Here is a 24,031-nt window from a genome sequence, read left to right on the forward strand (position 1 = left end):
TTAATATCTTAATATATATCTATTTTTTAATTTTTTTGATTTAGTACTTAGATGATATTTGATTGAATACATAAATAGACTTTTCTAGGATTTTTGTGTGTTAAGCAACACGTTGGAAAAGGCTGCTTTTTTATTTGCTAAAAAAATTATCGGACTGCTTGTGACCTCTCCTCTCGTTCTTCTGTACTGTACTATTGCTTACAAATATCATAACAAGAACACCCCTGCTTCTCAATTTTTTTTCCAGTAGAAATAATACCGCCTCAATTTCTACATGCTGAGCTTGTTTACATTGGATCAAGGATGGAGAAAGAAAGGATGGAATCTGAAGGTGTTAATACAAAAAAGAGTGTCGATGATCGTGTCTTTCTTATTACAAGTTGATCGGATCAACTTCAAAACCATGTCTTCTTCAAAGTTTCAATCATCATCCTTGAATTCTCTGTTCAAAGGAAAACACAAAATTTTGTTAGTGACACAGTTAAGACTCTCAACATCCCTTGTTCCCTGAAGTTGCATCTGATGAATGCAGATAAAATCCATTCCCAAAATTAAGACCCGCATTACTGACTTGTTACAAGACCTGTTCGGCCCGGCAGCCCAACCCGGTGACCCATTCACCAATGCTTTCCCCAGGCCAAGCTGGTGAAAAAACTGAAACAACTTGTTTTTTAAGAAAAGCAAAGCTTGAGTTGATACACTGACCCTATGGATCAACCCATCTGACCCGAGTCCTAGACCATCCAAGTCTTGGACCAATTTGATTGTCGGAGCAGGTCTTATGACTATGGTTTAGACACAATTTTATTGTCATTTCCATCCAACATAGAATTTAATAAAAGCAATCCACCATGTTTGATTTTTCCTTGCTGATGAGTATGGGATTAATTAGTGTAATCTAAGTATACAATGCGATGAGCTGTTAGTTATTTTTTCTGCTTATCAAGATCTGATTATAGAATCATACCTGCGATCTAGATACCGGGGTTGAATGCCACTGCCTTGACATGTTGTGCAAGTCAAAGAACCAAGACCGTCGCAATTGATGCATCTAGAGACTTCTTTTTCATCCCCACCTAGCTCCACTGTCACTGAGCCAGTTCCCAAGCAAAATCTACATTTTTCTGCAGAAAGCAATCCAATTACGAAGAGCAACCATCAGAATTTCAACATGGCAATATCATCATCCAAATTCAGTTATGCCTCCAGTCTCGTGTCATTTTGTTTTTCTTGCTGAGAAATGACGTTCCTACAACTTATACTCTTTAAAATCCAGCAACTCTCCTTCCCTTCTCTTGTAAACTAGATCATGAATTTGCGTGTTAAGATCTATGCCTACATATTTCAAAAGGAAATCTAGTACATTAGTTAAATAATGTGTGGAAAACTACTGGGAAGGAGAGGATGCTGAAACCGAGATCAGTGATGGATTAGATAGAATCATTTTAGAAGCCAATCTTGTGATCACTAAGTTCACCAGCTAGCAGTTGCTACCATTAATGATGCTCTAAATCGTGATACTAAACTGGAGAATGGTAAAAATGTGTGCAGGAGTTTGCAGGGGATACAGTTCAGGAAATCCAAATCTTCGTCCTCAAACATGCCGGTGCCCCTCACAGATTGCTACTAACAGGGTTATGCAGGGAGTGGAAATAGAAGAGGACATGTACAAAAAACAACCAAAGTGCACACATTTGCGATATGAATCTATAGCACCAACGTGGTAAAACCACCGATCCCATATGAAATAAATAAAAAATATTTAATACATTGAGTTGAGATTAGATGGAATCGAAACTAGCTATCAAATTCAGTATAATAACGGAGCCATCAAGACCAGTGAAGATAGTGGAACCCAATACATATGATAGATTGCAGGTAAGGGGAGCGTAAGAACCACCAATCCCACATGCCTTGAATCTTTTGTTGGAACCCCAACTAAACTATCAAATTCAATACAATCGACATTCAATGCATGCTTATAACAATGTAGAACCTTAAATTCACAGGCCATCATTGAATTCATATATATAATATTGTTCTTTAAGTCTCATACTCCAGCAGTGGTTACATCCTGATGATTTACAGTAATTACAAACACACACTAGCTCACAGAATAATGAATAACTCAATTTTAGTTCAGTGTTCCTTACGTGCACCGCTGCCATTGCAAGGGAAACATGGCTGGGTATTATCTCGCTTTGCCTGCAACATGAACAAAACCACAATCACAGCTTAACGTCTGAAATATAGTATAATGCTGAATTCTCGACACCAACAAGACTAACTTACAGCATTATCAATCTGGGATTCGTAGAAAACAGGAATTCCTATCCCAACAGCAATGCTTACGACCCCGACCGAAATTGCAACTATCTGGTTTTGTTCTTTAAGAATTAACACTCTTCACAACAACATTACATGCAAAAACACTAAGAGCAAGTACGGATAGAGAAAGAACCGTGTTCTGATCAAGATCAATAGCCCTGATGCATGGATAAGACACTGGTGACCGTTGATGATGATGTCTCGCGGACTTGAAGGATGACAGTGAAAAAGAGATATTGTTAAGAGGGCAGCATAGAAATGGTGAGTGAAGACGAGGAATGGAAGGCGCTACTGGCATTTCTTATTTTCTGCTCTCTCCAAATTTCAAGGGACTGCCTCTGTTGATGCTAGAGTTTCAACAATTGAAGCTTCAGAGGAAATTTTTGGATATGTGGGGACTGCTTCAAGCACCATCAGCCAGACAGTTGTGAGTGGGTGTTTCGCTCGAGTTTTTTTTTCTATCTAGAACACTATGTCCACGTGGCGTTCATTCTATGGATGATGAATCTTGTTTTTGTTTTTTTTTTTTTAATTATGGATTGTCATGGACTGTCTCTATGAGCCCATATGCTTATGAGTTATGCTCAAGCTCAAGTCGTTGCAAGGGAACGGCCCAATCCCTCTGAGATCAAATAAATGTATTTCAAGTCCAAAGTTTAGGCAATTAGTCAGCGCAATGCCTTGCAACCCGACTGGATGACGGAGGTCTCTTTTATGTTTTTTATTTGCTCGGGGATGCAACGAGGCATTATATCCATGGTGTTAAACCCAGCATCGATTAACCTAGGAAATTTGGTATGTGGAGTTTAACCAAACCGCATGAAAAAACATAATTTTGAAAAAAAAATCAATTCGATTCGATAACGTGTAAATTGATTTAACTTAAATGTAATAATTTCTCACATTTTTCACTCGAGTATGGTTTCTTTAACATAGCCGTGCGTGCTTGACCGGAGTAGTTGTTAAGCACGTTACGGGGAGATTGGTGGCGATCCCTCGGCCAATGCCAGAAAATAGAGACAAAGGGTCGGCTTATTTTGACCTTGATTGGCATGGAGTTGAGGTAACCAAGAATAATCATGGCTAAGCATTGCTAAGTGCTTACAATCTAGTGGGTGATGAATCTATTAAATTCATTTCTTCCTTATTTCAACACTTTCTAGACATGCTAAGCAGACACAAAGCATTCTTTATATTAATTACAAAATAAAAATAAAAATAGGAGTTAGATACAGCCAAACGGATATAATTAGACGCGCATGAGAGTGGCCATGATGTTGAATAAGGTTCTTGGCATCGTACCCTTGTCCCTTGAGAATGGATGTGGTAAGGGACCAGCATGCTTTGATAAACAGAGAATCCAAGGCTGTGGAAGTTTCCCTCCGCACATGCTCCCTTTTTCACCTTGGTTTCCCTTTCCTCTAGGTCCCATTTTAGCTTTTCATCCGCCTCTCTACTCAATAATGGCTTCTTTTTTTAGTTGCTCTTTTTTATTTGCTTGTACTCGACACAGTACAGTCCATGTCTTGAGGATGGAAGCACTGTCAAAGATGAGGACCAACTTCAAAAGCTTTACATGTTTCCTTTACAGTACTGTTTTAGGCAGTGCTCCAGCGCCATGAGCTAGCTAGCACGTCAAGAATTCAATTGGTGTCAACTGTATTGATCAATGAACATTACAGCAGAGGCTTCCCACTCAGTTTCTGGCTAAAGGAGCATTGTGCCTCAAGTCCAACTGGACCATGCGACCTTGATAGGTGACTAGCATGCTTACTTTCTGGCTAAAGGAGCATGGTACCTCTAGTCCGACTGGCCATGTGGCCTTGATAGGTGATTAACATGCTCAGTTTCTGGCTAAAGGAGCATGGTACCTCAGGTCCGACGGGACCATGTGGCCGTGATAGGTGATTAACATGAACGGGCACTGGCTAAACAGGAGCCTGGGCATGTAAATGATCAATATCTGCTCCGTGACCGGTAAACGGTAAGCACATTTCAGTACAGTGACGCTTTGATTCCTGAAGCTGAAAAGATAGGAACCAGCTAAAGACGAATACAGGGGATCGTGATCATGATTTCCATGTAAAAGTAACAGAGGAAAAGCTACATGCCGGGAGCCTTAAATGATATAGGTCAAATATTGAAGAAAACTGATCCGGGCTATCTTGAATTAGATGGCGGTGCTTTTTAATTAGCGAGCCCACCAAGCTAATTAATGAATGTCAAGTCCAGATTCACAGCATCGTACTGTCACTAAAACCTCTGGTTATTGGTGGATGACACATTTCTTTTACTATCAGAAATAAAAATTTCATGAAATCAAATCTACCACAAAAATACATTGCTATTCTCGAAATTCATTAAATAGGGATAAATGAAAACCGATCAAATTATAATTTTCAAATTCAGTTAGTTGGACAAGGAAACCTTAAATTTCAAATAATTAGGTTAAAAACTTGAATTAACTTTGTAATATGATTTTCTTAGCTAGAAGTATCCAGTTAAAAACTCAATTATAATTATTTATTTATTAACAAAAAAAATATTATTTTGTTTTACATAAAAAAAATTAAAATTGACTTGAAATGACTTATAAGTGATTCAATCAAAACTCATGATGTATATTTTAAACTAAGTTAGTTATTAAATTAAATTTAAAAACTATAAATCAAACAACACAACAATAAAATAGTAAAATGTTTGTATTAGCATCAAAATGAAAGATATCTTTACATTATGAAAATTGTTATTATATTTTTCATCAATAGAAAAGTTTAAATTCATCATAAATCAATGAAAAAACAAGTTGAATTGCAAGTTTGGTTAAGGAGGTTTTTGTTTATAAATAATTGTTAAATAGTACCAATCTTTTATAAATCAAATAACATAATTATCATACTTGTAGTTAAAGGATATAAAAACCCAACAAGTAAGTGGATAAAACTAGAATAACAGTGGAAAAAAAAAAAACCTCGATCACAAAAACAAGATCTAAAGTTATTTAATATTAAAAAAACAAAGGAAAATAAGGATAAAAGAGGCTGTCCATTATTTAATATCGAATAGAAACGTGGACAGGTAAATTTTGTGAGCAATCTAGCAGTGTCGGAGAGTGTAGTGAATTTTGTTTTGTTTTTTTTTCAAAAAAACATCTCATTAAAAAAAACATTAAATTTATATTTTTTTATTGTTTTAGTCTTTTATAATATTACAAGTTTTTATATTTTATATTACATCAAATAGAAATATATTTTTTTCTCTATCCGGGACATCTTGTAAGAGAATTGTTGTTATATTTTTTTTGTAAATAGAAAAGTTTTAAATCTTTTAAAAAAAATTCAATGAAAAAACAGGTTGCATTACAAGCTTTCATTAAGAACGTTTTGTTACTATATAACTGAAATAATATTTTTTTTATCAATAAAACAATGTAATTATCAAACTTTTAGTTAAAGGATATACAAAGAAACCAGCAAGTGAGTGGATAAAAAGGGTAAAAGATCACATAAAACAAGATCTAAAGTTATTTAATAAAAAAAGGGAAAGGAAGGATAAAAAGTGCTATCCTCTGTGAAAAAATCACAAGCAGCTGCTAGAAAATTTTCTTTGCAGAGAATCTTGAAAAGAATTGGATGCTAATAAAGTTTCATGGTGGATAACGCATTAATTGTCACTCGACAATCATACTCGAAAAAAAAGAAAGTAGACAGGTAAAATTTGTGACCAAGATGCAGTGACAGTTTTGAAATTATATTTAGATGCACAAAAAATATTTGATTTGAAAAAATATTAAATGTATAATTTTTTAGTTTTTTTGGTTATTTTATTATGTTGATATATATAAGTAAAAAAAAAATATACGACTATAAAACCCACCGCACTCATAAACGGGCCATAGAGCCCTGGGGCCTGAAAAAACCTAAAGTAAACGGGCCATAGAGCCCTGGCCTGAAAAAAAACCCTGAAGGTGGCGACATGCAATTACATGTGCTTTATGTCATCCATCAAATTATTGCACCATACTGTATGAAACAACGGGCTTGAAAATGTATCCCAGCAAGGGAATCAAGAAAGAAACCAGAGACAACCATCTAAGCGGTAGCCAAGTGATAAAGATTTGAAATTAAGAGGTTTGCTCCCTCTGTAGTCTCAGGTTCGAGTTCTTTGTTGCTCATATGATGGCCACTGGAGGTTTACATGGTCGTTAACTTCAGGGCCCGTGGGATTAGTCGTGGTACGCGCAAGCTGGCCCGGACACCCACGTTAATCTAAAAAAAAAAAAGAGAAAGAAACCAGAGATGCAAACCAGTGCTTGGCCTAGCGGTGTAAGGGGCTTGTCTCCTTTCACTGCACCTGGGTTCGAGCCCTGGCGTGCATGCCTGTCACCCCCGCGGTGCCTTACATGCCTACTGGGTTTGCAGGGTATTCAGTGAGTTGTGGAAATTAGTCGTGGTGCGCAAGCTGACCCGGATACCCCACGTAAATAAAAAAAAAGAAGAAAGAAACCAGAGACTAATTAAAATAGTGTCTAGTGTTGGTTGGCATAATCCCATGTAAAAATCAATGATCTACAGGTAAATTAAAGTGGCAAAATTGCTCTATAGGCAAGAAATTCTAACATAAACCTAAGAGATGGTGTAATTTTATGGTATTTCCATCAGCAATCAATAAAGAATAGAGAAAAGGTAGGATTGTGTTGTACAAGCTCTGCTTTAAAGCTGATGTGGCATATCTTATTAAAATAAACCAAGATTCTTCAGAGGATGTGATCCACTTGAGCATTTTTCGTGGGTGTGAGTAAAGGGAAGGCAAAGAGTGGGATGGAAAGGACTGAATTGAACATTCGTCTCCCAAAAAGGACGCCACAGTAGCATTTTTAAAATATCAGGGTAGCCTAACGTTATTCCAATAGAGCCTACTCAGTAATCTCAATATCTTTCTGCATTGGTTATAAAATCCGGGCTGGCAGGGTGATAATTGATGGATGCAATGGTTTTAAAAAAATATTATTTTTATATACTTTTGATATTTAAAAAAATAATTACTTCCACCCTTTTAAATACATTCTAAGCCTTTGATGACCCATCAACCGGTAAAGTTTTTATAACCAAGCTTTCTCACAAGGTAAAAATTCATTTATTTTTATATTTTAAAAGTATTTTTTAAACAAAAAAATTAATTTAATTTCTTTTATATCATTTTGATTTTCTAGTATCAGGAATAGGTTTTTAAAAATAAAAAAAATATTTTTTTAATATATTAAAAAAAAACTTTAAAAATCAATAATAACAATACGCCCCCACATTTATTTATTTATCTTTTTGCTGCTTATCCGTAGAGGCTTAAGCAGTCGATGAGATACTTCACTCGTTAATCGGCAATTTATTCTCTTTCACACCTTTATCCACGGCGATGGTAACATCACTCGCTAGTGACTCTCTTAGGTCACGTGATCCCTGATGAGACAGAATGGTACAGATCCAGAAACAGATGCCTCGTGGCGAAAGACTCCTGAATCAAGGGCTCGATGGTAAAACTATGGTACACGTATTTAGCAATGGGTAGACTATATTTCAGTCCCTGTAAGTTAACACATATTCCATTTCGGTTTCATAAATAAAAATCCTTAGTGTCAACACTGTAATTTTCTATAAGCTTTGGGTTTGTACCTTGCCGCTAAATAAATAAATGATAGAAACTAAAAGAATGCCAATTTTTACAGTTTCTCTCCTGTTTTTTTCCCTTTAAAACCTCATGTTTTCATATAAGATAACCTCACACAAAATCACTTCTCGTTATTTTTAAAACATTTCTTATCTTTTCACCCAGTCCATGTACAGTGAGAGATTTAAAAATTTTACATTGAAAAGGACCAATAAACATATAAGAATGAAAAATAATTCACACCAAACATAGTTATTTTATCATTTAGAGAATAATATTTTATATACTCATCTTTAAAAAATATATGAAATAAATATTAAAATTCAAGAATGTTTTTAAATTTTAAAAGCAGAGGTATTTATGGATATAATTGAGTTTAATCTTGATATATAATTATATCAAATCTAATTTTTAATATTTTACAAGTTACAAACTTGAATGATTTATTTTTTTTACTCGGGTGAAATGGATATACCGGATTGAATTATATTTTTTATGAATAATATAAATATTTATGATTTAGGTTTGTGTTATTAATTTTAATATGTTATGATTAGTCATAATCAGGATCCGGTTTCAATAAACCAACCAAAATTTGTTATAAGTGTATAATTTAGAATTAGTACATCAATTATATCAACCAATTAAAATACAAGAATCAATTGTAAAAAAATAAAATAAAACATGTAACATAAAAAAATTGACATATGAGTCAAGCTAAGTTAACCATGTTTTAAAAAAAATTATTCCATCACTTAATATATGATATCTATTTTTAAAATTTTCAACCCATTATTATATATATATATATTATATGACCTTGAATAATAAAATTAGATTTAATAATACAAATATTGCTGATAATTTTTTTTTTTTACAGCTATCTCCATCCACACCCCCTCATATCCATACACACTGATAAATTATTTTTTTTACAGCTATCTGTATGCTAACTCCATCCACACCCCCTCATATCCATACACGTGACAATGTTTTGCCAAATGCTTTAGAAACTATACCACTATAAAAATTCTAACAATATTGTCTAACTATTATAGAACACGAGGACCTTCTCAAATCACTGGGATCATATCAGCAAATTTACATTAAAGAGGTCAAAGTGAAATATCGAAGAAAGTTTACCGCACGCGCTCTTGCCTTGCTAGAACACCAGCAGGTGACAGTCTTCCCGTTCCAACAAAAAATTTTACACGTCAGTTTCAGATTTAAACTGGAAGCGATAGCATACAACAGCAACACTTTACACTTGTTAAAACCTCACAAATTCTACAGCACGTAACCCGTCCGTTAACATTTTGACGGTGACTAATCCCTAGCAGTTACATCATCCTCGTGTTCTCGCACACAGGAAAATATCTCTCTTTAAATTGCGGAACTCAAAAGCCAAAATTAGAAGAATTTTAAAGAAACGACCAAAAGAGCCTCAGCTGCTCTATCTCTCTCTAGCTTCCCTTTCAATTTTTCCCCTCTCTTTACCCCGACGCCGACCTCTAACGGTGCGCTGTTGCTAACCGGCTGCGCCGATATTTCTGTACGGAAGAGTCTCAACGTCCTTTTCCATTCTTCGATCTCTCCACTCGTTGCCGTGATCGTTAGCAACTCTCATTTGCTCTTGATAAATTTCTTTTTCTGGTGTGCCAACAAAAAATCGCAATAATAAAAATCTTTGTAAAAAGGTATTGAATATTCATTTTTCTTAATTTGTTTTTGTAAAATTATCTGAATTTCTTCGTATTTTTACCACAGATAAGTTGTTGCGGTTTTTAGTTTTGTTTCGGTCCGATTACTGGCATTGCGGTTTCTTCTAGCCTAATTTTTGTAGTTTGTTTAGTATTTTAACTCTAATTTTTGCCTTTTGTTATAGATTTTGATGGCGAGGAGGTGGAGTTTTAGATAATAGAAATTTTCTCGGGATTATTCACTTTTTATTTGTTGATTTTGTTTTTTCTAGTGGTTTATTGAGCAATTGTTTGCTCTAGTTTTAGTGACGAACATGTCTTAAACGGTTTGTTTGGTTGTTATGTGATTTTTTTTAATTTGAGTTTTTTTTTTAAATAAATTTTGAATGATTAAATATTTTCTCATTGGATTTTAACTAGTTTTTTTATTTTATTGATAGGTATACATAATGATTGGATCATTTCTAACACGAGGGCTTGTGTATGTTTCCCGGCGACCTGATTAATTAATTCTGTTTTTTTATTTGAATTTAAAGGTTTTTTTTTATTGTCGAAATTAAAAATGGTGTAATGTATTGGCAGGATGGTTTTTGGCTATGCTTATCCAGCGTATGAGTGCTATAAAACGGTCGAATTGAATAAGCCAGAGATTGAGCAACTCCGATTTTGGTGCCAGTATTGGTATTCTACCGTGATTTGATGTTTGTGAACTAGTGGAACGTATTTTTTAGGGTTATAAGTGGGTTTCATTTTCTCTTTGTTTGCAGGATTTTAGTGGCGGTTTTGACAGTTTGTGAGAGAATTGGAGATACTTTTATTTCATGGTATTGATTCTCTGCTTAAACCCAGCTTTTGTGTTCAAAATGGCGATTGGCATGTTCATTTTGTTTTGCTGTCTCGGTTTCTTGAAGGGTCCCAATGTACAGCGAGGCTAAGTTGGCATTTTACATATACTTATGGTACCCTAAAACTAAGGTTTGTATTATGAATTGCCTATAAGAATGTTTTTCTTATGTTCTTGGATCTTTACCTTTATATTAATTTCTCCTCCTTTCCTTGTTTCAGGGAACCTCCTATGTGTACGATTCCTTCTTCAAACCATATGTTGCGAAGCATGAGAATGAAATAGATCGCAGCTTGTTGGAGCTGAGGACTAGGGCTGGAGATATGATTTTTGTATATTGGCAAAGAGCAGCAAGTTATGGTCAGACAAGAGTTTTTGAGATTTTGCAGTACATTGCTGCACAGTCAACAAGAAGGCCTCGCCCTGCTCAGGTAGTGTAATTAGGAGTATATACTCGTATGTTCTTGCCATTATCTTCTAATACAGAGTTTGATGGTTCTTGTAAATGGACCAATATGCTGTCTTGTTTCTTTGATGCAATCATCCAGTTGTTTTCTTCAAGGTTTGACAATGATCTATCAGCATCAATTGATGAATTGTTGTGTATGTAGTTTGCAGCTAGTCAGTAATGTGGAATTAAATTTGAACTTTTGTCCTTTAAGAACCTTGCATATAAGTGATATGGGAAACTGTATTTTAAGAGCGGTGATTGAAAACAATCTATGCTATCCTTTTGAGTTATACATTATATTACAGTTTTCATGCCAATTTTACTTTCGATATTACAGCCACAGCAGCAAGGTGCTAGGGCTCGCCAACCTTCTGCTCCCAGCCGTCAACCTTCATCAAACCGTCAACCAGCTACGACACAAGCAGAGCCTGAAGAACCTCTATCTCCCACTTCTAGCACATCTTCAAGTCAGCACAAAATGGAAGTAGCGGAAGAGGCAGGTCCTTCTCAAGTGCTTGAAGCAGCAGTTCCTGCAACAGCTTCAAATGCCCAAACAGCATCTGAAGTTTCCAGCCAACCTAAACCAACCGAGGAAGAAGCAATGGAGACTGAAGACGTGCCATCATCTTCAGAAAACAAAAACAAAAACCCTACACCAAAAGAAACTTTGATGGAGCAAACAACCCGGGATACACAGGTCAGATTGAGGAAAACCCATTCTGGAACAAACCGATGAAGACCGGTGTCAAATTTTTCCCAATTTTAGACCCCAGCACAAGTATTTAATCAGTAGGTGGACGGTGATGGGTATGGTTTTTTTTTTTTTTCCTTTTTTTTCGGTGACGGTGGTGTAAATTTGTAATCTTCTGTTTCCCAATTCCATTTGTTGCTTAATTGTTTGAACTCAAGTTGGCAAATAAAGGGTCTTGGGTTCATCATGCAATCTGACTCGCCACACTTGCACTCTATAATATAATTGGATAGGGTTACAAATTTTAGAGTTGGCTTGTATAGTGTTTACCAGTTGTTGAAAACGTAAGTGTAAATTGACACGGCATGATGGGATTTTTTATATCTAATGGTGGAGCATACGCTGCAGAAATTTGGTGGATAGCACAGTGCCACAAAGCCTAGACCTAAAGTAAAGGCATCAAGAATATTGAAAGATTGCAGTTCTGATGTTTTTTTTAGGTTTGTCTAAAGTATGTGATGACTTATCTATTATCTGATGATGCTGTCAGCTCTAGCAATTTAATACCAAAAGAGAGAAAAATAACAAGCTAGGTAGAGGCTTGTTCCTCGAAAGTTTAGGAGGATCTTTCATTTTTTAAGGGTAAAGGAAAGAACTGGCATAAATTTAACTTTCCCAGTCAAAACAGGAAAGCAAAATTTTAACTTGCCACTGACTCTTACACCGAAGCTTATTTAAAATATTTGTACCCGTACACCTAAACTGATTAGGAATACTTGATGTGAGCCTGTTGCCCTATAATCCCTTTAAAACTGAGGTTTTGTTTTGAGAATGTGGTCACTAACCTCCCTCACGGCAATCGTGAAAAATGAAAAACTTTTTAACATTGGACCTGCAGATAGTACGGTTTGTAATTGTTTGGGTCTGTAATCACACTAATTAATGTAGTATTAGCATGGACTTGATTACGTGCTTTAATGATTTTTATTCAACGAGCTTTCGAGAGCTCCTTGTTAGGTAATGCCTGCAGTTATTTGGTTTGTTAGTTGTCAACGTCTGGGATAGAACTTCCTTGCCACATACAACGCGGGACAGTTTTCACAGTGAAGTTTCCTCTTATAGAAGATACTAGCGCGCAAACTAGGATGCTGAAAGCCATTTGGAGCAATGGTGTTTTGCAGTGTCATTCGTGTTTAGCCAGAAATACCGAGCACACATGGTATATACCATCACTTTCAGAGACGAGGACAGCTTCTGCTTGCTGCACTAATGCAATGTCAACTTCAATCTTGATCATAGTTATTGATCACAGCTCCCCTCCATAGGTCAATCTGGTGACTCTACAATTCAGGTCTTGATACAGTTCATATTTTATTTTGGATTATTTTGAACATTGGAAGGTCAACTTGAAAAAAAAAGAAGAAAAAAAGAATTGATGATTAGAAGATCATGCCACTGACTGCTGCAAAAGCTCAGGGAGCACACCCTCAACTATGATCCATCAGCACCCAAACAGTGTACAAAATGCCCCCCACCTTTTTTTTTATGAAGGATTGTGTGTGTTGCTGATCAACACAGGCAGCCAGATGGTCATAAGCACACTGGCTCTTGACTCTCCAAGCCCACTATTGACACCAAGGCCGAGAGACGGTCTTTCGCTCTGCCCGGCAGTAGGCACATTTGCAGAAACTACAGCCCCAACAACCCTTATAAGAGATGGGATTAGGATAATTAATAATCTTTTAAAAAATAACCATCATTGCCATTAAAGAAAAGAAAACATCCAGCTATAAAATTTACACTTGCAAAAGTGGAGGGGATATAAAATTACCCTTCCAGTCTGCTTGAACGACCTACTGCCTAATTTTCATTTACATCAGGAACAACAGTTACTCTTGATGACGGTCATGGCAGAAGCGATGAGAGGTCATCCAAGAGGAAAAAACTCTCTACGTCAGTTGCATAGCATGTGATAAACATATAAAGGTCAAGTGGAGAGTTAGCCTCCAGACTTCTCCAATAGCAAGGCAGTTCCATATATTTCAAAAATCAGAACTTGGTGAATCAAAACAGAATGTTAAGAGATGCGATCAACCCACAATTTTGAAATGCTGACTGAATCATCTGTTGTGAACCAGTAATCATCAACAATCTGCAACAGGATGGTTCACAGGCAAACAGGTTAATTAAGTTTCCTTAACCGTGACCAAACACCAAAGAAAGTATATAAAAGTGCATTTGTGTGTGTGTGCAGGATCGGAACTATCAACTAGGAAACTGTTATGAAACCAATTTGAAGCTTCCAATACTTACATTGCAGTCTGCAGGAATTAACTTACAAATCCCAGATGCTTCTAGAGTTAGTGAGCTGAATGGTTCACAACAACTGTTTTGATTACCCTGACACTCTGAAGGCAAGCCTGCATCTTGGTCTCTGCATTGGCTACTGTTCCAAGTACTTGTATCCATTGGTTCAACATGCTCCATGGTTATGTCCTCACCTTGTTCGCATTTGCTACAACCATAATCAAAATGGCATTATGAAATTGTAGCAGATTTTGAACACAATCATGCATGGAAACCAAGTGCACACTGTATGTCAGTGGTGCATGTTACCTCAAGAGATACACATCAATGGGTCCATTGGTGCTTCTAACTGTCATTTTGTATAGCGGAGAACCAATATCCTGCCCATGCAAATAAGCATTACATCAGGTAGAAATAAATTTCAACAATTTTTAAAGTTCCACGTATCCACACTCAGTACCTCATCAGGATCAGGCACTTCCAGATAACTAGCTTCAGGAGTTTTTATTGTAAAAAGTGTTTGATTCTGCAGCAGTAGTGTCATAAGTAATAACCATCACGAAATTTGGGAGATGATAGCAAAGAGATTTCAAAGCAATCCCAGGATTTGCATACCTGGAAGCATGAAAGGCTGGTAATATCTTCCTCTGTTAGAAAGAGATGCCTAACAAAACCAAGTAGGCAGATAAACAAAACAAGTCATATTGAAACCATAAAATCTGGGGGAGAAAATAGCATACTTTCGACAAACCACATCTTCCTTCAAGCGTCTCAGAAGTTCTTGTCTATCCCTGGAAAAAGAACATGATAAGAGCTAAGCTAACCACAGAGGACTAGAAAAAATATAAATAAAAAGATTGACTCAACCAACCTTATAGATTCCTCAAGCCTGAACTCTTCAGTATATAAACTTTCCACTTCAGCCTGTAATCAAATCCAAAGATAAACAGGTAGTAAGACCGGTGACTTTAATATTTCATAGTGTTACCTCTTAGAAGTGTAGAAAGCTGAAAGGTCAACTGACAGTGCCTTCGTTACAGAGTATCAGTTACCATCAATTTCTAACAAAATCAACTTGATCTTACATGTCCAAATCACCACATGCTCACTGCATCTTCCACACACTGATAATTCATTATCAATCCACAACATGAGAGGGTTGCTTCAGAAATTACTGATTAGTGAGTGATAAACAGGTCATTTAATGTTAGCTCATTGTTCCCTGAAATATGTTAAGTACATAAATCATAGAGCACAATCACAACCTTCTTCCCATAAAGGCCAACAGGTTTTCACTTTCTAAAAATATGACCCATAACTTTCACCAGTAACTTTTGAGTTGCAAAAACCTGGTTTTACATTCAAAATCTAACATCGACAACCTAAACCTAAGAAAGCTGAGGCAAGACCTATTTACTGGGCACCTAAAACAAATTGAGTTTGAATCTTGAATTTTTTTGAAATTCAAACAAATGCTCATCATCATTACGTGAAAATGCTACCAATCCATTGTGTGTCAGTCATCAGTGCAGAAAGAATGAAGCCATCATAAAGCATCTGACTCCTGAAAAGGATATGACGAAGAAATACCTTTATTCTAGCATGATTATCCAACATCCTTTGCTCACAGTCATCAAATTCCCTGTTTAGAAGGTCCAATGGTCAATTACCAGCCATGCAAAGCAAACAACAAAGGAAGTGCACGAGAAAAGATTGGTGTCATTACTTCTTCCAGCGTATATGATTTTTTGAAGTTTTCTCTATTAATCCTATTCCTTCCAAAACATTTGTAATATCATATATCCTCCTTTTCTGGACCTGTCAAAATCAATATCATGTCAAAAAAGTTCAGTTTATAGCAAAGATACTCACACTACACATACCCCTATAAAAAGCATTACATATGATTTCACAATATCACTAGTTGTGATGAGAAAGGAGAGATACTGCACAGGAAAGAAAACCTTATTTGAACCCTCCAGTGTAAGCAATTCAATTTTCTTATTTAGCAGCAGATGTGCATAGCCCATAACATAGTCCATACCTCCAACACTTCAGCTGTTTTGTTCAGATCAAGGGTCCCGTCCTGAGCCTCCTGGATCAACTTGACAAATTTCTTGGTTAACAAGCCTGTCCAAAAGAAATTTGACCATTTGTAAATTGTAAGTAATCATCACAGCAACATTAAATTTAAATCCACCCAAGTTAACCGTAAGTAGATACATAAGAATGCTTGTTATATGTGCAAATAGAATAAACCATGCAATATTCTAGACTACAAGAATGCGAAACCCAATTAATCAAAACTTACCTAAAGAATTGTCATATCGACAACCACTAGCCAAATTCAGTCCATTAGGAGACTCTGCAATTGAACATCAATTTAACCAGAATTTCTACATCAACGTCCCATTAACAGGCTCAATAATACAACATGCAGAAATTTACCAGTCGATAATGCAAAAGTACATTACCAGCATTAATTCTTTGAGTCACTGATTTGGCATGTTTCGGAACCCTTGACTTATTTTTATGCTTACCCCCAGAAGATGACCAACGAGTAAGAGTTTGATCAGTAACTATATCACTTTGCGCAGGGAAAGCGGTATCTCTATTAGTCCAAACCTCATGATCATCACTTTCACTTTTCATTCCCAGCTGTAATAAATATCATACAATTTGTAATTAAATTGCAACTTAATTTAATCTCTAGACAACAAATTCTAGTGCAACCTTAATTAAAATACGACACTTGTCTCCAATACACCGAACCGCCTAGCGCATTAGGTAGTTATAGTTACGTTGTTTTTGCAATTTTCTGTGTTTCTTATTAAAGCTAGAGAGTTTTCATATATACAATAACTAAATATTTTCTCCAGGGAAGAAAATTATTACTTTAATTACAAGCTCAATTTGTTTTTTTTTTTTAAAAAAAAGCTTCGATCGAGTGTGTGTGTGTGTGTTAAACAATAAAAATAATTACAATGAATATCAATCAATAATTATACGAATTTAAGCAGAAAAATAAGTAAGGAAAAGAAAAGACGAGGAGAGTAAAACTAACTAACCGCAACGTCACGAAATGCAGAATGCGTGTTGGAACTATGGAATTGAAAGCCGATAGGAGTTTTGTTGTTATCAGGAGGAGGAGAAGGAGGAGGAGGAGGCGGGTGGTGAGGTTTTCGGAAAGAGGAAGGGAACAGTCGATTTGACGGAGTTGAATTATTTGAAGAAGAAAATAAATTCTGATTTTGAAAGTGAGAATGAGAGTGAAGTAAATGAAAGTGAAATTGCGATGGATTGATTGTCCGGGTCGGATCTTCGCTGGCGTTCGCCATGAAGAGAGGGGGAGAGGGGTTTTTGAGAGAGTGTTTGGAGGGAAGTGAAGGGGAGGAATTTGTGAGTGTAAAAAGGGCGGTGATTGGACAAAGAAAAGGAGGTAATTAAAGGGAGGAGGCGGAGGGAGAAACCGATTTAGGTACGGAAGGATTAGAGAGGATGGGAAGAACACAGCAGTTGCCGGGAGAGAGGGGTTTGAGAATCGTAGGGGAGAAGCGGTGAGGAGGTGAGTTTCGAATGCGTACGCCCGCCTTTTGTTGGCAGTTGGATTGGACGCCCCTCTGCTATAAATTTTTTCGGCTTGGATTGGGCTGGGCTTTTCTATTGGATAAACCCTAATTTTGAAATATTGATATTAAATAAGACAAACCCATAAAACACCAGCTCAACTGTGTAAGTTGGTCCAACTTTGTCAATTTTATTTTAAAATTTTAAAAATTATAATTAACGACTTTCATATATTTTTAAGACTTTTCATTAATGTTTCATTCATATTATATTTTTTTATTAAAAATTAAATCATTTTATAAAAAATACTAACACTTCCCATTGAGTGATTGTAACAGAAATTCTTACTAAAAAATCAAAATAATATAATATGATAATAAAATTAATATAAAAGGCATTTTGGGTGCAAAATTAGGACTGGTGATAGTTTAGGGATATATTCGACATTTGTCCTATTGAATGACATCACGTTTTTTTTTTATTAGTTGTGTGTTGTTAAATTTGACGGGGAAGGATCTTAAATTATTAAAGTACTAATTTAGTAATTTTTATAAATAAAATGTTATTTTGAAAATATAAAATTTATTCTTTTTATATAATATTCTACATTATCAGCAAAATATTATCTATTTTGATTCATGGGATTTTATCGATATGTTTTTTACAGTCATGTATGGCCTGAAAACCCATCTTACCAATTAAAGTAAATATTTTTATATAAGATTTTTTTAAAAAAAATTATCCACTAATATAAGATATTACATCTGGTGTCTTTCATACAAAAGTTGAGAGAGAAATAGAACGAGATAACGTTTCTACTTCTAGGAAATCGAATTTCACGTGTTGATGTATAATCATTTTATTTTTGTGTGAAGTTTCTAAATTAGAATTGTCAGGAAACTCTTGACGATCAAAGGCCACACGTGGATTTTTACTTTTTAAATATTTTTTGGGAACCCATTTAAGGAAACTGAAACATTTTCCCCTTTTGGTTCTTTTAGAGTTTTATTTTGAAGTTATATTAAAAAAAAACATATTTGATTGGAATTTTAAAAATTAGTTGTTTAATTTTTTTTTAAGTGAACGATATTTTTTACAAAATCAGTTTAAAGGTATATTAGCTTATAATTTAAAAGAATGAAAAGTGATGTTTTTTGAGATGAAAAGCTACTTATTTTACTTAAAAATTAATCATAAATATTTTAAAATTAATTAGTTTAAATAAATTTTGCTTTATATATAGTGTTCAACTTCAATTATTTTATTTCAAGTATATTAGATTTTTTTATTAAATTATTGAATAGTTATGTACTTTAAAAAAAAGCTATGTAATGTTTGATTATGGCGTCCATTTTATTGTGTTTTTTTTATATATATAATATTTGTGTGCTTCATACAGAAAGAATTCATTTTTTAAGAAAGTATTTAATTTTAATTATATCCTAATATTAATTTTAATTTAAATAACTTACTCTTTTTAAAAATTATTTAATTTTAATTATATCCTTAATATTAATTTTAATTTAAATAACTTACTAACAACATATTAAATAGTTTGATAAATTTAATTTCAAAACTCACCACAACGAACATAAAAACGGGGCCAAACAGGCTAGTACGTGTAAGGCGGAATGAATCATTACCCTAAACACTTCCAGAAATTATATTTGATACCGAAGCACACAGGTGGGTAGCCTAAAAATAATCTGATTTGTTCCGTCTTGAAATCACAAAATATAACTTGCATGAAACAGCAAGTTGCACGTCTTGCAAGTGCAAGATCGGGCAGGAGAAAAAATCAAGCTACAGAAACCATATTGCAATCCTATCTAAAAAAACTCAATTTGCAGAGCTGCAGGTTTCCAATTCATGGGCAGGGTATTTCGCTTGCCAACAAGCAGCCAACATGGACGAAGGAGCTAGGTTTGATGTACTATTCTCTGGGAGTCCAGATTAGCTACTGCTACATATCTTGGTCCCACTGAGAATGTAACCCCCAAAGGCACTCATCTGCATCAATGGATGAGTTCTTGATGGGAGAACCTGCATTTGCATCAGAAAACACCAGGGAATATTGAATCACTGCATCTTCATCCCCTAGAAGAATTATACTCTCTGCCTCTACACCTCGAGAATACATATCAAGGGGAAGAAGCATATGATATGATTCTGTTTGAAAACTCCCATTTTGATTTCCCCCACAAACTTCAAACTCCAAACTAAAACATCAACACCACGCAAACAGTAGACAGAAAAGTTTTCCAAATTTATCACAAATGTAGCCAACAAACCTGATATTCACGTAGCCAAGGTTCTGAAATTTGCAAACCAATTGCCATTTTCCCCTGCTGTAAATTGTGCATGCATGTTGCAAGTGGCTGCATTCGAACAAGAATAGCAATTAAGAAAATATTCTACCATGAGTGAAAGCCTATCCAGTAATACTACAAAAGATTATCCAGTAACAATACTGCATTAATTATTAATAAACTGCCATCTATTATAGAAAATAATGCATTAGCAAGTCTTAATTTGAACAAATCTCAATAATTTGAATCAAATGACCTGAAGATACTGGTGGTAGATAGCAAATGGTGCTGAATATGATAGAAGTGGCAGTAGATCCTTCGCTAAGCTCCAAGCATCCGCATCTGGAGCAGCAATTATTAGACTGCACACAGAGTGAGCTAGAATTATTGACTATGCTTGAAAACTAAAAAAATGTTGAAATAGAAAATATCCATTTATAGATTCTATTGACTAATAAACAAATTATTCACATCTAGCTACCTAGAGAACCCATTTTCCTTCCATGACTTAATGGCTTCTTCTGATGCCTTTTCACCAGCTTTAGGGGGTTTGCCCATTTTACTTTGTGGAGAGATAATAGTCTCTGAATCCACAGCCTCGTGGTTGGATGGAAGAGACATTTCTTCCATGTTGATGGAGGAGGTTTGGCCCTACAAGAATTGATTCTCCAAAACAGTTACTGGTGTGCAAGATAAAAACATACTCTGGCAATGAGCAAAAGAATGCTAACATTTAATTCTGCATTGCTGGCATCAATTATCTCGGATGTTCCAGTTTGTTCTAAACAGAGGTCACGCAGAGGAGCCCGCACAATCCTGGAAAGAAAATATTAATTCCTTCAAATGAAATTCCTGTGTTTAGATAGAAAACATAATCAAAGCGAATATGCTAGAAACAAAAGATGAAAGCAACGTTGAATCCAGAGGATCTCTTGTATAGAAGAGGCTAAGCAAGAGTCATGCTGATCCTATGCATATTAAAATCTCCCGTCGCTGACCAGGAAGGGCTATCATATCAAATAATTCTACATAGAAGTCCCAGCTGCTTCATATTATACAATAACTAGGATGTTTTTGGTATGCTAGACTGGACTAGTCACTGGACAATATAAATGGAAATGGACTGAACTGGGTAGTTGATGAAACTGGATTGGACTACACTAGACTGGACAATACATATTCCTGTCTTGTGTTTGGAGCACATTGGATAAGGCAAGATAATTTGTTTTGCAAATGTTCATTCTAGTGTTTTGAGTTTTTTCAACAATTTATTTTGATCCCTGTATTTTATTTTTATGACATTTTAGTCCTTGTAATATTCTTGATTCTCTAATTTTATGATAAGTACAACTTAGTCTCTAAATCAAAAGGTTTTTGCAATTAAGCCTCTATATGTAAGTATTCATTTTAATAAATGTGGTCAAATTTTAGCCTACCAAATTAAAAAATAAATGAGTGATAGAAAAGTGGATAATATGAAAAATTGAGAAATGATATTTTTTGTCTGTGATATTAGACAAGCTTGTTCCACCCCTTATGGTGGAACTAGAATTTTGCCCTGGGACAACTCAAGACATGACAAGGATTCAAAATGTGCATTAAATACTTCACAACTTGTCCAGTCATGTCCAAAGTATGCACCAAATATATCAGAACTTGTTTTGTCTTGTCTGGTTCATCATACCAAAAAGAACCCTATGCTTTCTCAACTATTTTTGAAAAACGAGGTAACACAGATCATTTTTTTCCCATAAGCGAGTCATGTTTCTCCACTTTCTGGAACTATGATGAAACTAACAACACAAAGTACCTTTTGCAGATTTCATTATCAAAGTTGAATGTTCTGACTATCTCCACAGGATACGGTGTACTTCCAAGATATGTATTGCAAACGTAACCTGTACCTGCTAAACAAATAACATCATTCACAACCAGAAATTACATGCTACAGTGGTTTAAGCCAAGAAAACACATGTAAGAAGATACATTCATGATTGTGGCAAGGGTATAATAACACTTTCGTTTTCTTTTTCATTTATTTGATGGCTTGAGAATTGAAAAGTTATCATATATTGAATCCTGTCAAAAGGATAACTGAGGAGTAATAGAAACATAATTAAAGCAAAAAGCTTGGTTTTCCCTTTCTTGGTGGTATTTCTCTTTTACTACATAAAGCAAACAGCTTTATAAAGCTATAGAATTCGAAGGGCTTCTCAGACGAAATCAGAGATCAAACCTCCTAAACGCTCTGCCACAGCACCAGTAAGAAGGCCACCAACCATATCCACTAACAGGATGTCAGAGTTTGCAGTAACATTAGCAAGTGAAAGCAACAGGGATAATGCATCTACTCGCAGGAATCTGTATTGAAGGCAGAGAATTCAGATACCAACGAAACAGTAAAGACCACATACATCTAAATGAGAACAACCAACAAACCATGAATCATACTGATATTCATAAAGCTATTTCCTATTTACATAATTTGATAATTATCCACCCCTTCAATCCTCTACTTTTATTAAAAGAAACTCTTATGGTAATTGATCTAAGATACCCAATGGTCATGCTGGTTTTTTGCCATAATCCTTCACTCATCCCTCACCTATGCTGTAATTTTTCAATCTATGTCTTGTAACTACCTAAAAACCCTAAGCTAGATAGTCTCTCTTTCAATGTTCAACTTCAGGGAATGGATGCAGAATGAAAATGCTTTAAAATGATATCAAATAAACTAACAAAATCCTGAACAACAAAAATTTTTAGAAACTAAAATCAAATAACTTAAATCATGGAGTTAATTAATAACATAAAACTACCCGATTCTATGTGGATATTTCTTGAAGTACGCCTCGCATATGCTGAAATAAACAAGAATAATAATATGTCAGTTATAAAATCAGGTTACTTGACATTTTCAAACAGCGTTCACCAAACTTTAAGCCCATTTGTTTCATGACGAAGCTTATTATAAAATTACAAAACATGACTTAGTTAAAAAGCAATCCAGCCAATTCCAATGAGGTGACAAAAAAAATAAACTAACTAGAGATGAAGCAAGAGATTACCTCCTAGCAGAAGGTCGCCTCAGAAGTACTCTAGGGGCATACTTTTTTTGCTTCTTAATCCTATATTTCTCCTGCAACCACACAGTACATGAGCATATCAATCAAAGCCCTTTTGGCCCAACAAAACTTCATCCATTCCGACATCAAACTTACTTGAGAAAATGTTGTTTTTTTCTCATATGTTGCACTATTGGCAATGAGAGCTTCAATTATCTCATCACCTTTCACACCCTGCCTGCACCAAACAAAGTTTACGATTCCTATCTTAAAGAAACAAGATTGCAAATCATACTGACAAAAACTATAAGCTATGGCATCAACGTTTTAACCCGCATTCGAGAATAAAATCATAAAAAATTACGCAAATCACCTCCGCATTTCATCTATGTCTCCACTAGTTAGGGTCTGGGCTTCATTATTATCAACAATAGCTCGGTTATCCCTACATTCTTCCATTATTTGAGAACCTCCTTTTTCTTGATCATTATTATCTACCAACAAATATTAAAAAATAATAATCAGCAAACCAAGACAAAGCTCTTAATTAATCCATGATTAAACAATTAAACAAGAGCTCAAGCACAATACCTACTTCCGTGGAAGGAACAAACCTACATAAACAAAGCCCTTCAGTCCCATTCTCAATTTGAAAAGAAGAACCGAAGGGGCATCCAATCAAGGGCCGTAAAGAGAAATTCTTACTTCCAATTTTCAACGTCCTACAAATTTCAAAAAAGAAATGAAAAAAAAGAAGAAGAAGAAAACATAAGCATTTGTTAATTGTAAGAATAAAACAAAAAAAAAGCAAAAAAACTTACGAGCCAGCTGTTAATCGAGCAAAAACAAGGCGGTCGCCGTCGTTAATGTCGAGCAAGACACTGCAACCTTCCCAGGTTACTCTAGGATTTTGAATTGAATTTGACTGAATGTTATTTTGGGACATGTTTGGCCCCTTATTGTGATTTTTAAGAATTGAAAGAATACAGAACAAAGCAACAGACTTGGTACTCTCTATTGCTTGAATTTGCCGCAGTGAAGCATTCAAGAAGCGAATGATTTTTTTCTAAATTTTCGAAGGCGCACAAATCCCAAAGAATTAGGG

The 24,031-nt window shown here is 35.2% G+C and overlaps 4 protein-coding genes across 8 annotated transcripts; 1 reads left to right on the plus strand and 3 right to left on the minus strand.

Annotated features, from left to right (window-relative positions):
- Positions 1-210: 210 nt before the first annotated feature.
- On the minus strand, positions 211-2,753 carry LOC105128854 (protein disulfide-isomerase LQY1-like). Its single transcript, XM_011030693.1, has 5 exons — positions 2,462-2,753; positions 2,293-2,376; positions 2,154-2,205; positions 968-1,124; positions 211-442 (listed from the first exon to the last, which is right to left on the minus strand). Exons 1-5 carry the CDS (start codon positions 2,624-2,626, stop codon positions 421-423), a joined length of 480 nt encoding a protein of 159 aa, XP_011028995.1. The 5' UTR covers positions 2,627-2,753; the 3' UTR covers positions 211-420.
- A 6,642-nt stretch (positions 2,754-9,395) lies between these two features.
- Positions 9,396-11,985, plus strand: LOC105128855 (putative HVA22-like protein g). Its single transcript, XM_011030694.1, has 7 exons — positions 9,396-9,689; positions 10,133-10,173; positions 10,275-10,373; positions 10,460-10,516; positions 10,604-10,667; positions 10,758-10,967; positions 11,325-11,985. Exons 2-7 carry the CDS (start codon positions 10,142-10,144, stop codon positions 11,721-11,723), a joined length of 861 nt encoding a protein of 286 aa, XP_011028996.1. The 5' UTR covers positions 9,396-9,689; positions 10,133-10,141; the 3' UTR covers positions 11,724-11,985.
- Positions 11,986-12,900: 915 nt separating this feature from the next.
- Positions 12,901-17,574, minus strand: LOC105128856 (transcription factor E2FC). Of its 3 annotated transcripts, XR_842958.1 has the most exons (14): positions 17,054-17,574; positions 16,460-16,643; positions 16,297-16,350; positions 16,030-16,115; positions 15,712-15,803; positions 15,576-15,627; positions 14,857-14,909; positions 14,726-14,776; positions 14,601-14,649; positions 14,446-14,511; positions 14,295-14,365; positions 13,992-14,193; positions 13,510-13,830; positions 12,901-13,384 (listed from the first exon to the last, which is right to left on the minus strand). XR_842958.1 is itself a non-coding variant. In XM_011030695.1 (13 exons), exons 1-13 carry the CDS (start codon positions 17,321-17,323, stop codon positions 13,756-13,758), a joined length of 1,305 nt encoding a protein of 434 aa, XP_011028997.1. In that variant the 5' UTR covers positions 17,324-17,574; the 3' UTR covers positions 13,408-13,755. The 3 variants fall into 3 exon arrangements, 2 of the variants coding, with proteins under 2 accessions (XP_011028997.1, XP_011028998.1); XM_011030695.1 differs by lacking the exon at positions 12,901-13,384 and having other exon boundaries at positions 13,408-13,830; XM_011030696.1 differs by lacking the exons at positions 12,901-13,384; positions 14,446-14,511 and having other exon boundaries at positions 13,408-13,830.
- A 1,614-nt stretch (positions 17,575-19,188) lies between these two features.
- On the minus strand, positions 19,189-24,031 carry LOC105128858 (tRNA (adenine(58)-N(1))-methyltransferase non-catalytic subunit trm6). 3 transcript variants are annotated; one of them, XM_011030698.1, is made up of 13 exons: positions 23,748-24,031; positions 23,518-23,648; positions 23,300-23,420; positions 23,083-23,164; positions 22,930-23,000; positions 22,681-22,722; positions 22,098-22,222; positions 21,672-21,765; positions 20,593-20,677; positions 20,343-20,512; positions 20,118-20,223; positions 19,844-19,930; positions 19,189-19,595 (listed from the first exon to the last, which is right to left on the minus strand). In XM_011030698.1, the coding sequence occupies exons 1-13, from the start codon at positions 23,870-23,872 to the stop codon at positions 19,506-19,508; spliced, it is 1,329 nt and encodes a 442-aa protein (XP_011029000.1). In that variant the 5' UTR covers positions 23,873-24,031; the 3' UTR covers positions 19,189-19,505. The 3 variants fall into 3 exon arrangements, with proteins under 3 accessions (XP_011029000.1, XP_011028999.1, XP_011029001.1); XM_011030697.1 differs by having other exon boundaries at positions 21,672-21,768; XM_011030699.1 differs by lacking the exon at positions 23,748-24,031 and having other exon boundaries at positions 21,672-21,768; positions 23,522-23,613.

The sequence above is a fragment of the Populus euphratica genome, unplaced genomic scaffold (assembly GCF_000495115.2).
Source record: "Populus euphratica unplaced genomic scaffold, PopEup_1.0 scaffold11.1, whole genome shotgun sequence".
NCBI classification, from domain to species: Eukaryota; Viridiplantae; Streptophyta; class Magnoliopsida; order Malpighiales; family Salicaceae; genus Populus; species Populus euphratica.